At 37.5% G+C, this 13,456-nt stretch overlaps 1 protein-coding gene across 1 annotated transcript in view; it reads left to right on the top strand.

Annotated features, from left to right (window-relative positions):
* Nucleotides 1-11,549, top strand: part of OTULIN (OTU deubiquitinase with linear linkage specificity) — a 14,008-nt gene extending 2,459 nt beyond the window's left edge. Inside the window, exons 3-8 of the mRNA XM_009324990.1 lie at nt 2,467-2,540; nt 3,365-3,459; nt 4,724-4,867; nt 7,158-7,283; nt 8,321-8,590; nt 9,895-11,549. Coding sequence (XP_009323265.1) covers nt 2,467-2,540; nt 3,365-3,459; nt 4,724-4,867; nt 7,158-7,283; nt 8,321-8,590; nt 9,895-10,089 — 904 coding nt within the window. The 3' untranslated portion in view covers nt 10,090-11,549. The remainder of the gene's footprint in view (nt 1-2,466; nt 2,541-3,364; nt 3,460-4,723; nt 4,868-7,157; nt 7,284-8,320; nt 8,591-9,894) is intronic.
* The last annotated feature ends 1,907 nt before the right edge of the window (nt 11,550-13,456 follow it).

The raw sequence follows: 13,456 nt of genomic DNA on the forward strand, positions 1-13,456 counted from the left end.
TGATTTACTAGTTCAACAATTCAAGTGTTTACACACAACACTACGTGCTATTTTTTTTTCTTTTGTGCGTGCATGTTTTCATTTAATTATTCTTTTTCTATCTGTTATTTTATTTTCACTCTATTGTCAAATGTTAATGTGAAGATTAATGGGGAAAGGCTTTAGTTTCCGCATTCTTGTTTCCACAGATTTACTTAACAGTTGCTGTGCTAGAGCAATGTTAAGATGCGCTTTCAACTCTGAAATGAGAGTGCCTGTGCAGATGGATTGCACCTCTTAGCTACCTTGATTTCAGAACAACGCCGTTAAATTGCAGTACTTCGTTTACGCTGGATGTTAATCTGTCAGGTTCTGAATCTGTGGGTTCTATTTTGTCAACTCCCAGAAAGAAGATGGGGTAATATCTGCAGAAGGAACATGACGCTGCTTACTCTACACCAAACGTCTTTTTTGAGTGACCTCACTAGCTTACTAAATTGAGCACTTTTTCTCTTTGTGCTTTATAACCTAAATGTATTCGAGGATGTATCCCAAAGTAATGCTTCCCCCCGCGCTGCCACCTCCCGTGGGATCCTTTGTAGAAGCAGGTTTGTTCATGCTCAGAGGGGGAGGTTGTGGCTTTCTATTTTAAATACTTAGCTTATAGATAAGCTAGGCTAGAGATCGCTGCTGTCAGGTACAGAGTTGTTTGGGGTTTTTTACTAGTATTTTCAAGGCTATTAAGTATTCTTGAAATTCTTCACAAACCTTAATGGACCTTAATCTGCTGAGACATAAGATTATGCATGGAAATCAGGGTTTATCCAGTGCCACACTGTAACAAGGATAAGGACTTGGGATAAATATTTCTATGATTTTTCTTCTCAGCAGCTAGTACTCTTTTTATGGAGTACTGTGTTTAGTATTTACTGCATCTGTTGCTTCTCTTTTAATTAATAATTATGTAGTATTGTTATGAATCAGATTTCAAGCAGCCACTTGAGCACCCGGGAAACCTAGTTTGAAAGTTAAAGGTTTGAAACTTGAGTGAAAACTAAACTGTAGTTTCATATGACTGCACAGTAGATAACAGTTTCCTGGTATTAATCTATATTTGTCTTTTTGCTAGACTTTTTTTTGTTCTCAAGGGAAATATATGCAAATAGATTAGAAATGTTACCTTTTTTAAGTAAGCTGGTTTGGATATGAAGAAAAAGAAATACAGAGCCATAATTTACCAGTGTATTCTTTCAAGTTTAATGAGAGTAATCTAATTACCAGCTGGCTACATTAAACACTTTCTTGCAGTCTTCCTAACTGCTTGTCCTCTCTTAGTAGTGTAACATGGGGCAGGGTCATTGCCTTAATTTCTTCCTGGTCTTTTGCAAGCACACTGTGGTCTGGGTTTGGGGTTTTTTGAGTAGTAGATTAGAAGCTACTAATAGTAGTGGGCAATGAATAATAACCTTACAGGTCTTTTCTGCATATATACTTTCTTCAAAATACAAACTTTCAATGTAACCTTCTTTTAGTGGTAAGCCTAAATGATTTACTAATATGTTCAGTGGTGTATGGGTTTTTTGAAGTATTTTAGTTCTGAAACTGTGGGGTTGTTTTTTTAAGTTTATTTGCTAGATGTAATTATATGACAAATGCCACTCAGAATCGTGTTTAAAGGAATGTGCAATTTATTGTCTGGTTTTTGAATGCTGTATGGACCTCCATTCTCAACCCTAGCTTCGAGATTTCTTATTGATGATGCTAGGCTATGCATAGAAACAATACCCTTTTAGGCCATCATTTCCTCCCTCTGTATGTAGGCTCAGACGGAGACATTTGACTCTTAAGACAGCGTACCTTGACCAAAAAGCCCATATTGTTCGAGGAAGACATGTTTGTCTGGATTTCAGTTAGCCTGTAGGCTGCAGTTTGGATCACGCTTGGAATTTTGTTTTCTTTGAGTTAGTAACATTCAAACCAGCTTGCAGATAGCTGCCTACTTTTCATCATGATAGTCTGTCATGTATTACTAAGCAGGTTGCTCAGCCCCAGTGGAGTGTAGATACAAAGCTCTGGTGAGTAATGCATTCTTAACTGCATACATAGGTTGTAGTATTCATATGCTCAGCAAATATGTATTTTGGCTTGTCTCTTTTGCAAATTTATCCTGTAAAATTTACAAATACAAAGGCACTTTAGTACTCTGTAGTCTCTATACAACCAGCAGAAGAGAAATTCAGGCAGTGATTCATTACCAACGTAGGGGTCATAAATAAGGGAGGGGAACAGTTGAGAGGTTTTTTTTTTTAACTTTTTTTTTTGAGAACTCATGTTGGTTTTATGAACATGTGTAAGATGGAAAGCAAATTGAGTTGAAACAATAATTGGAGAAAGACTTAAGTACTTGCCTGTAGTTGTAAACAGGGGAAAAGGTAAATGACTAAGATTTGTGCTGTTACATGAAGTATGTGTTGATTTTTACTGCAGTGAGGAGGACATGTATCGTGATGCAGAAGAAATAGAGAGAGAGAAAATCTTACTTTGTGAGACAAGCTCTTCAGGTACATTCGAACTTCGTGTGGCGTTTCAAATACAGTATTACAATTAATTGTAGCACATTTGTGATGATTTGATACCCTCATTTCCATGGATTTCTGTGCACAGATGTCTTTGTGTGCAATAGAAGTTACTTATGACTGAGTACATTGTACAGTTTAATTCATGAAAAGATCAATTTTATGTAAAACTAGTTGCTCTTAGTATATTTTTTTTTCCCCACGTTTCTATAGTTAACTTTACAAGAGAATGTGAATCCTTTGGAAAGCAGTCATACAGCCTACGTTACAAGTGTTGTGCTTGAAAATTACTGATTTATAGTCATTATAGCAGCATCTGTTGCTGGGATCCCTTGATAACCTTAGTGCTGTCTGTTTTGGAATGAAGGCTGTTGGGATTCCAAGAGAAAACTGTATTTCTTTTTTCTACCATTGTTTCTGGCTTACTCAGATCTATTATCTTTCTCCCTTATAATCTGGCAGCTGACAGAAGAAGAGAAACTTTCGTCAAGTATTTTTATGATTGCTAAGAAAATGAAGAGTACTTTACTAATTTTTACTCTTTGCCAATTAATATTTTTCGGAAGAGAGGAGTGGAGTGTTCCGTATTTTGTTGGACTGCATAATTATTTTTGTTCACTTGTCATTTTCAGAGCAAGCTGGTTCCCCCCCCCCCGATCCTAATAATTATTTAGTAGCTATAGGTTGTGCTGCCAGTCTCCTTTGGCACCAATGTTAAAGTGATAGAGTATATTTAGAAAGTCAATGCTTTTTCTATGTTGTTCTGTTTCACAGTTCTCTGTATAATGTTACATATTCTATTTTGACAGAGTATAAACTAAGTGTTGCACCTGAAATGGACATCATGGAGTATTGCAGAAAAGAATGGAGAGGAAGTACACCAGTAGCAAAAAGGATGAGAAAGGTATCAGTTCTTTTTGTTGAGTTTTGTTGGGCTTTTTGTTTTCATTTGTATGTTTAGTAGGTGATTTCCTATGGGAACAATCTTTACAACAGGAAATGCAATAGCAGTGTTTTCCAGTGTCTGGTGTTAGAAGTGGCTGACAACTGAGAAGGTGGTTTTGTTTGTACTTGTTCAAAATGTATTTTTTAGTAAGGCTACTTGTTGATAGTGTAGGGTTTTGATTAATACTGTTCTTCGTTACTGTTTTCAATTGAAGTTTTAAATTTGGTTTATTACCATAAAATGGTAATTGTGTGGGCTGTTGAAATGGCAGAGCAGATAAGCAAACTTTTTGGCAGAAGGCAAATAACTGAAGTTGGTGAATTGCATGATTTTTAAGAGGGGGAGCTTTAATGAATAGGCTCAGTTTTTCTCCAGTTTTTCCTGAATTCTTATTTTTTTTAGGTTTTGGACTAGTTTTCTCATATTAATCTTGAGCTAGAATGGTAGAAAATAAAGCATAAGGTTGGTTGGTTGTTTTGTTTTTTCAACACAATTTGAAAATTTGGTGGTATGTATGAGTAAACCTAAAAAAATACTTTCCATAAATGAAAAGATCCATTTGTCACCTTCAGGAGATTAGTTAAGAGAAATACAGATGCACAGGGCATTAGCTCTTGCTAGGTTAGCTGAAGAGACATGCTGAGCTTCAGAAGTTACATTTCAACATTGCTGCTTCTGCTAAAAGTGTACATAGGGGAACAGCAGGGAGGGGACAAATGAGCTGAGGCATGTGTCAAGGTATTTCAGTGTAAACACAAATTTTCCCTGAGGCAGAAACAAACTACATGTGACACGTAGTGGGTAAACAGCATAAACTATTGCTGAAACTTCTTGTAAGCATGATATATCTTTAGATTTATAGTCTTGTGTATGTATGTTTGTATGTTTGGATTTTTTTTGAAACCTGAGTTAGCTACCCACGTTTCAATGATGTTTATGCTCTGTCATCAAATAAATACCACAGCCAATTATCTACTTAGATTTCTTTGGTTTCTTGTTTGTTATTCAGCAGAACTAAGGAAGTTTTTTTCCAAAGCATAATTTGTGACATAAAAGCATTTTAACTTCCAAAATGGGTAGTGGGCCAACCCCCCCCCCCTTTTTTTTTAAATAGCATTAGCATTTGGATGCCAATATTCCAATATCTTTTATGATACCAGCGCATGACCTTAAAATGTTTTATTAATGCTTTCATGTTATTTGGATTTTGTGTTTTTTCTAGGGGTATGAAGCAGTTGCTCAGAAGTTTGCATCTATAAGGAGAGTACGAGGTGATAACTATTGTGCTCTCAGAGCAACTCTTTTCCAGGCGCTAAGCCAAGCTACCCAGTTACCAAGCTGGCTGCAGAGTGAGGATTTTGCTATGGTACGTGTCAAACTCTGATCTTCTGACAGTAGAGGAATGTTGGTTCAAACCTATTTGATAATTTTATGATCTCATTTCTCTATTTTGCTATATATATGCTCACTTCTCAATATCCCTTGAACTGAGAAGTGGTAGTGTTCAGTTTCGTTGGTTGTTTACACTGATTCTTTCAACTTGGAATTGTGTCTAGGTCCCCTTAGTTTCCAGTTTATAATGTATAAATGTTACTATAGTGCTGACTGTAATATAAGTTGTCTGTCTTCATATTGTCCCCTTGGTTTCTTCTTACTGCATGTAATATGGCAGTAAGAGGTTTCCCACAAGACAGCTGGTAATCACAAAAACCATAGACAACTTATTCTAAGCACATTTGAAAAAAAACCAAAACCAACCCAACCAGCTTTTAAAAATTATCAAATGTATTCTTGTGTGCCATATGTGGTTTCTCTAGAAAGTGGATTAACAAACTGGGTGCTGTAGGCTTTTCAGAATGTCTGTTATTACCCGTGTCTTAAATGTTACTTAAAATAAGTGTAAGAGGGACTCCAACCTGACATGAAGAACAGTTCTTATGGAGCACTGATGGATAAGCAAAGCAAGGTGTCTTACTAAGAGTAGAAGAAGAATATTCCAGAAATTGTCTTGTGTCAACAAAGTCCATTTGGTGATATCAGTGAACATGGAAGAAACATGTAAGAAGCTGCCTATACAAAAGTGTTCCACTTCAGGGGAGTAAGGTTGCAGTTGTCCAGGTTGCTGCTGGAAATGTAAATGATGGAACGGCTGATGCAGGCTCTGTGTGTAGGCTAGCAGTCCAGGTAGAATCACGCTGCTCTTACTGTCTTTCTGTATAACTTTAGAGGCCATTTTAAAATTTCTCATTGTGGTCACTATCATTAAGTAAACGTCTGCTGATATATTTTTGTAATTACTGATAAAAATATTTCTATTAAATGTTTCTTACTGCAACAGTACATTGTAAAAAGATTTCCTTTTTATAAAAAAACATTCTCCCAGCTGACAACCATCTCCACATTATCAAACTACAGAAGATAGTTTCCCAGTGCTCCTTTAAAGAACGTGCAAACTTTTTTAAATAGTGTACTTTGCAGTTTTTAATGATGTTCGCCTATTTTTCTTCCTACTGATTCGTAGAAGAAAATGTGTCATATGGTAACTAACATTTTTTTGAAAAAGGTGTACAACTATAAAACGACCTGACTGAAATGATAAACTGTTAAAGCATCAAAGGAGAAGGCGTGTAAGAGAAATGTGTGTGGTGACAGCTAGCAGTACAACTTTAACAAAGGGGTTTGGTTTGTGGGTTTTTTTCTTTAAATTTTAAACGGTGTTTACATGCACATTTCTAGTTGTAGAAGTTACTGGCATATAATCTTTGATTATTTACTTCTATGTGTCCAATTAGCACAGGATGCCAGGCTGGGCTGGGGGAAGGTCTGTGTATATCTGACAAATACTTGGTTGCCATTAAAGAGAACATATTACTAATTTGGAGTCCTGACAAAATGAAAACTAGCTGGTAATGGCTGGTGGCATATGTGCTGCTCTAGCCAAATATTTAATTCACTGTGAGACACAAGTTGCTCTTCCAGTTCTAGCGGTAAAATGGGTTAATAAATGAGGGTAAAAAAACTGGGCATGCAACTGCCGGGATGTCCTTCAAGAGAAGCGTAAAAGCTCTTACCTGAGCAGGTGTAGCATGCGAGCAGTAAAAGAGGCAGTTCTGAGGCTAAAGTATGATCTGATGCATCAACTGATCCCCAGGTTGTTTTCTTCTTTATCAGAAAACCAGTCCCAGTTTGTGTGTTCTGGACTAAGTAGTTTGCACTCCACCAAGACTTGTGGCTTATCTGGTGGATGTCATCACATCTTTAGCCTTCTCTTCTATTGGTTTAGGGACACTTTCAAACACAGTCACTGTGATCTGGTCCTGGAGGGTTTTTTCTAATTTAAAAAGAAAAGAAGAAAAGAAAAGCCATGAGTAACTTAGAGTGATTAGTTTTTCTAGTGCTTATGTATTGGTTAGATCTGGAAATAGTAATAGACCAACATTCTGACTGTTACCCAGAAAGTATTATAAAGAGCCAGTTGTGTTCAATTATGGTTGTCTTAGTACAACATCTGTTCAGAAGAACATAAGAGGGATTGTTTTAAGGTGCAAAATCTTTTTTTTTTTTTTTTTAAATCAGTAAAATAATAATGTGCAAGTTGGTGGCTTTTCCTTTCAAGATTTTTTACTTAAGCTGCCTTCTCTTCTCTCAACTTTCAGCTTCCTGAAAACTTGCTGAGGAAATATGACTGGATCAAGCAGTGGCAGCTAAAACAGAAACGGGGCAGGAAGATGGGAGAAATAAGTGATGAAATTAAAGAATGTGCAATACTTCTAAGGCAAAAGGTTGGAAAAGTATTTGTTTATTCTTGGTCACTTGCAAATAAGAAAAATGACAAAGATTTTTGGATGTGGTGAATTTAGCATAAGGATGCTTTCGCTAGTGAAAAAAGTCACTTTTCTGTATGTATACTGCAAAAAAAAAAATCAAGAAAAGAATGTCTGTTCAGAACTGTGGGAGGTTTCTGGTCTTCCACTGATTGCATTAGCCTGATGCTGGAATTAATTTGTAAGCTTTGCAGAAAACTATTGTTAGACACATTTCAATGAAGAAATGAATGTAACAGAATAACAGTTTGCCTCTGTGTCTTGTATTTATTTGAAGGAATGATGTATACTATGGATAAATGTTGTGGCTACCTTGAACAGGTCATGGAAAGGAAAAAAATTACAGAATAATGCTGAAGTAATTTCAAAGGAGTAGTTTTTGTTCCACGTTTATACGTTTTTATTCTAGGTTAATGTAACAGGAAACTGGTTGTGCCCTTTTGGAGTTCGTAGTATCTCACCTAGCCCCATCTTTCCGTCTCCTTGAAAGTCGGGAACCTATTTAAAACCTCTTCAGTTGTTCCTGTCTTACTGTGTATGCATATTCTCTTTTTTTGAGGTTTTTAAGAATATTTTAAAGGCTGCATTCAAGCAGTTTCTGAGGGTGGGAATGAAATATGCGTTCTGAGTAGCTGAAATGTAAAGAATATGAAGGATGTAGGATTTATGATAAGGGAAACAAACAGGTTATTATATTATTGCTTATTGTCCCATGCCAATATTTGTTTTGTCACCTTGCAGCAATTTCCAACGTCCCCTTCTTTTGCTTTGCTTAAGGACTAATTTAAGCAAAAATCAGACTAACTCAACGTGACCTTGATAGGACTACAGCTGTGGAAATATTCTCAAGTGTTTTTAGAAAGGCACAAAGTCCTTCATAAACTAAATTCTGAGTGCCTGTGCTGTGCATCTGACAATTCGCAAGTGGCTTTTTGCAGGTCTTGCACGGTGATGGCTATTGATATGTATTATATGTGTGTGGCTTTTTTTTATAGTGGAAGAATATAAGTGAAATCAAGGATCCCATTGAGAAACAAGAAGCTTGTGATAAATTGTTTAAAAATGAAGAGGAGGAGTATAGTCTCTATGAAGCACTGAAATTTTTGATGCTTAACACCGCCATCAAATTATACAATGATGATAAAAATGGAAGGAGGGTTCCTGTCTTCTCATGGTTACTCTTTGCACGGGATACATCTAGCGACCCTTGTCAGTTAATGCATAATCACTTGAATCATATTGGTCACAGTGGAGGCCTTGAACAAGTAAGGAGAGATTGTTTTTACGGTGTTATTTTCCTGTTTTGGAGATTTCTGTTTCAAGTGGTTTAAGAAATCATCCAGCTTTTGTCTGGTCTTTCATTGGGGAAAAATACGGTAGAACTGCATGCCTGTAGTAAGAGTCTGTAAAGGCCTTCCTTTTAAACATCTTTTTTTTTTGTGTGTGTGTGACAGCTGACACTTAGGTAGCATCATTCTTTGGAAGTATGGTATTCTATTAATAGAAACATTTGTATTAGTCTCAACTGTTAGCTTTTATCATGACTTTTTTAAAAAGCTAATACTCAAATTATGAAGAGAAGATCATGTGTAGTACATATACTGGTTGAATTCTGATGAACTCATGACACTTACTGCCTTATATGTTGCAGAAATGATATGCATATCACAAGCCCCAAAACAAAAGGTAGTGGTTAATGAGCTGAATAATCTGAAAGATTTTAGGACATCCATTTAAAAAAATCCCATTGAATATGTTACAAGTGTGGTACTGCAGTTAAATTCACTACTTGATTATAGACACTAGAAACATGGAAGTATTTATGTTTTGTTTGTGTTTATTAGCTTAAAAATCTGATGACTCTTGTATAGGTGGGACAGGTTGCTGGTACTGTTAAATTAGCTGATTACTTGGTGACTTTTTTGCCGCCTAGTTTAGTCGATAAGTAATGTTGCGTATTTTTGTGCTGACTATATTTATTTCGGTGATATTCTTTGTAAATTGTTGTTTAGAACAGGATATGCTTGTCACTGTAGTAGACGAGAGAGCCTTTCCGGCTTCTTTCTCTGAATTCCTTCTGGTATCAACAGGCTTCGCAAGGGCTTTCCATCTGCTTTTTATTTGGCTAGAGAGTTCGGAGTACCCTCTAAGAGAGAAAGAATCAGTGCCTGAAACCCATTCTTGTCTGGTTTAGTGACTTAACAGGATGAATACTGATATGGGAGAACGTCTTTCCTACCTGTTCGTGGCAGTAGGGAAGTGGGATTCTCTGTATAAAGTAGCTTTTCTTTAGGACTAATACCCTACTATGCCATTGTTGGGGCTGAAGAGCTCCATGTTAGAAGGCATGGTATCTTAGAGGTATTTGTACAGCAAGCTAAGAATGGCTTGAATGATTGAGATGCTGAACTAGAGATGCTCGTGTATATGCATTCTCATTTACTTCTCCTCATATTTTTTCTTTGAAAAATCACATTCGATAGGTATTAGTATAGTATTTTTATGAGAAATATCTTGTAAAAGGTGTATTTAATTTTACACATCATATTTCTGCTTTTTTCCAATGCAGGTGGAAATGTTTCTCCTTGCTTATGCTCTGCAGTATACCATCCAAGTGTATCGATTGTATAAATACAGTACTGATGAATTCATCACACTTTATCCCAATGACCCAGAGGAGGACTGGCCTGTGGTGACTCTCATAACTGAAGATGACAGACATTATAATATTCCAGTCAGAATGTGCCAAGAGACTATGCTGTAAAGAAGTGATTTTTCGGCAGACAAACCTGTGCTGCTTATTGAGATTTCCAGTGCCATTTTGAAACAGGATGATGATGGAAACTGCATTATTGAATCTGCAACAACTTGAAATCCATGTTTTAGAAGTTTACACCTGAAGTAAAATATCAAATAGGTACTAGCTTAAAGAGTAAAAATTTTGCAAGTATGGCTTTTGTTGCCCATGAAAAAAAAAGGAAACTTCTGCAATGCTTTTTTTTGAAGGGCTTACTCTGAATAGGAATGCAAAAACTATCAATTTACTTCTTTTAAGAAGATACATGAGGCTCTGTAGTAAGACATGAGCTGACCTTCTGCTCCCTGAAATAATGACAGAATGATTAATCGAAATTTCTGGAAAAGTAAGCTGGCAGTGTCCTGACTGATACTTGTAATGCCACTTTGAAGCAATTTGTACAAATCTTGGGTCTCAGGAAGCAATATAATTCTTTTGCAGTTAGAATTTAATGCCTGCCATGGTTTATGCTATAAGAGAGAAGTTATTTAAAGTTTTCTAATGCTTTGGGTTTTTTTCCGACATGGTATCTCTTATCTAGAAGCCAGTCGTCTGTTACACTGAAAACAAAGAGCTCTTCCCCTTTCAACCCCTTGAGAGGATCATGGCAAAGAGACTTGATAACCAGGGAGTATAAAAGTTGTTTGTTAGTAGGTCACAAATTCAGAACCTACACAGAATTCCCTCTTCAGTTACGATAGCTGGTATGGGATAACCACGTGCCCACTAACTTCCGTGTCTGTTCATGTTACTGTTCCTGTAACGTTAATCCTCGCTGGCAGCTGCTGTGGAGAGCATCAGGGTTTTCATTGTCCTGGGAGTGCAGTAGATGGAAGTAAACTTCTGGTGCAGCTCCTCTGCTCTTGGGAGGAGTATGTGGGAGGTTCTGTTTCTGCTTACAATTATTCATCATGTTTTAAACTGAAGGAATACAGAAGACATCAGATGCTGGGAGTGCTGACGTACCTCGGAAAATAATTAAATAATAAACCCTTCACCTTTAGCTTGAAGTGGAAATACGCCCTGCAGGTGATTCTCGGAACAAGAGAGTGAAAATTTATTTAAATGAAATGTCGGTCATACACGGATCATTGGCTCCTCTTAGAAGGCCTTCTTACAAAAGGGATAAGATTATAAAAACTACTTTTCTTCCAAATATTCTGGAGGAAATGACGTGCAAAACTCCCAGTTCTCCTGTTTTGTTCTACTTAATTTGTTTGTTAACTTTCCTTTTATTGTGAAAGGTAATTACACAATGAGAATGTGTATTCATGTTCTAAAATATGTTTTAGACACATCTTAATGACATCTGTCATGTACTCAGTGTTACGTTTATCATGTTGTCTTTGCCTTTTAAAGCAACTAGTTTGATCTGTTACTGAAAATTCTGGGAGCTACAAGGAAATAAACCAATTCATCTGACGGTATTTTGTTTCTTGTTTTATGCCCTGTTTTCTCCCTAGCTTTATGTTTTGAGTTTTTAATTTTGAAATCCTTGTTCAAGTTAGTTGTTTCTTGAAAGCTGCAAAGCATAGCAACGTATGTAAAACAAGTAATTATCAGCTTGCTGCTTGCACTTGGACAGCAAAAAAAATTTCCCTGAATTACTGTTACCCAAGTAGCACTGAAGGGGAAAGAAATTAACATTTGCAACTCACTGACCTCTCATAGAAAAGTTGTAGTTATGATTTAAGGACCTGAAATTATTTAAATCTTGATGTCTTCTAATTGTGATATATTCTTGAGATTAAAACTTAACACCTCTTTGAAAAAGAGCCGCTGCTCTAAATGTACGACAGAAGCCTCTGAAGCAGAGGCCTTTTAAGGGCTGAGTTTGCAGCCATTGGGTATGTAAACAATTCGCCTAACGGGCTTGTATGTGGAACTGAGAAGTGCAGGACTGAGCACAAGGGCCGTGCGCACCTCAAGTCACGTACTGTTCCTGCGGAAGCTGAGTGACAAACAGCAGAAAAACTGATGTTGCTTTGTATCTTCCATCCTTGTTTTGGAGAGAAGCGATGGGTCTGCTGTGGTGTGCAGTACGTTGACTTAACTTACATTTTAAATACAAAATTGACAGCTGACAATTTTTCATCTAGACTTATACAATGGATAAATACTGCTTTTCTGTTGGGTCCCCTGCCCGTATTCTATTGAATAAACTGAGAGAGTCAATACATTAAATGAAGTGGAAGTGAGGGATGGAAAATGAAGGGGAACAGAGATCAAATCAATTCTGCTCCCTGCCCCCATGTCCATGAGTCTTACATGCGAATAAATTTAGAATAGCTGCTGTACTTCAACGTACTAAAGGAAGCAGATGCTTTACTCGCCACCTGGCATACGTTGTTAGGTACAGTCCAGATTTTTAACGATGTAATATGTGAGCTCCTAGGAGTTCATAGAGGTGAAGAAAGTTCACTCTGACTGTTGTAGTTAGTGTGCTTTTTGTGCAAAAAATACTTCATCCACTTTCAGCCCATCTTTTATCCCTACTTCAACATTATTGTTACGTCCAACTTCTGCCCTTTAGGCTTTTTGGAGAAGGAGGCGCGTGTTCGTTGTGTTCTTCAGAACAATTTTAGCATACTTTCAGGTATTAAATGGAAACACCCTGCTTTCTATCATAATGCTTTCACTTGGGCTGATTGCTTTTTAAAAAGCGTTTAAGTACGTATTTTTCTCTGAACACAGTTGTGGTCTACACAAAGCTTTTATTTTGCCTTTCTTCGGTCTCCTAGTAAGACAGATGTTATAAAGTTAACGGATACTTATCCTCCAGCTTCCTTTCTGTTGGTGGAAGTGTACAGCAGAAGTTCTTTGTGTGAAGGAAAACACAAGTTCAGGTGATCTTGCTGGGCTGGGAGGAGGGGAAGAAGAATTGCATTGTACCACCTGGGACTAGCTGGCTGCGAGTAGAGGGGTGTGCTGAGCCGGAGCTGCAGCAGGCAAGGTCGCAAAGCTTAGGCCGAGTGCGGCTGTGAGAAGCTGGTGCTGGAACCAGCCTGATGGTGTCCTGTGGGAGCTCGCCCCGGAAGCCGGCTGCCCCAGGGAGGTGCAGGTGTGTTTGGTGCAGGACACTAACCTTACTCAGATAGCCCAGTCAAAGCTTGACCGAATCTTGGCCAAGTTTGGGTTTGTGTGACGGCGACAGCCCTGTCGTCAAAAACTAGCGAAGGAGGGTGAAGAGCAAGGTGGGAACTGGTACCTCACCAGAATGGCGGACACGGTCGCATATCCCATTTTAGATGTTAAAGGACGTGGGGCGAGGGAGCTCTTGCATTGCGTATTGAGTGCAGGGCTCGATTTGTGATCTCATGTCCCTAATATTGAA

Source organism: Pygoscelis adeliae, unplaced genomic scaffold, assembly GCF_000699105.1.
Source record: "Pygoscelis adeliae isolate BGI_AS28 unplaced genomic scaffold, ASM69910v1 Scaffold86, whole genome shotgun sequence".
In the NCBI taxonomy this organism is placed as follows: Eukaryota; Metazoa; Chordata; class Aves; order Sphenisciformes; family Spheniscidae; genus Pygoscelis; species Pygoscelis adeliae.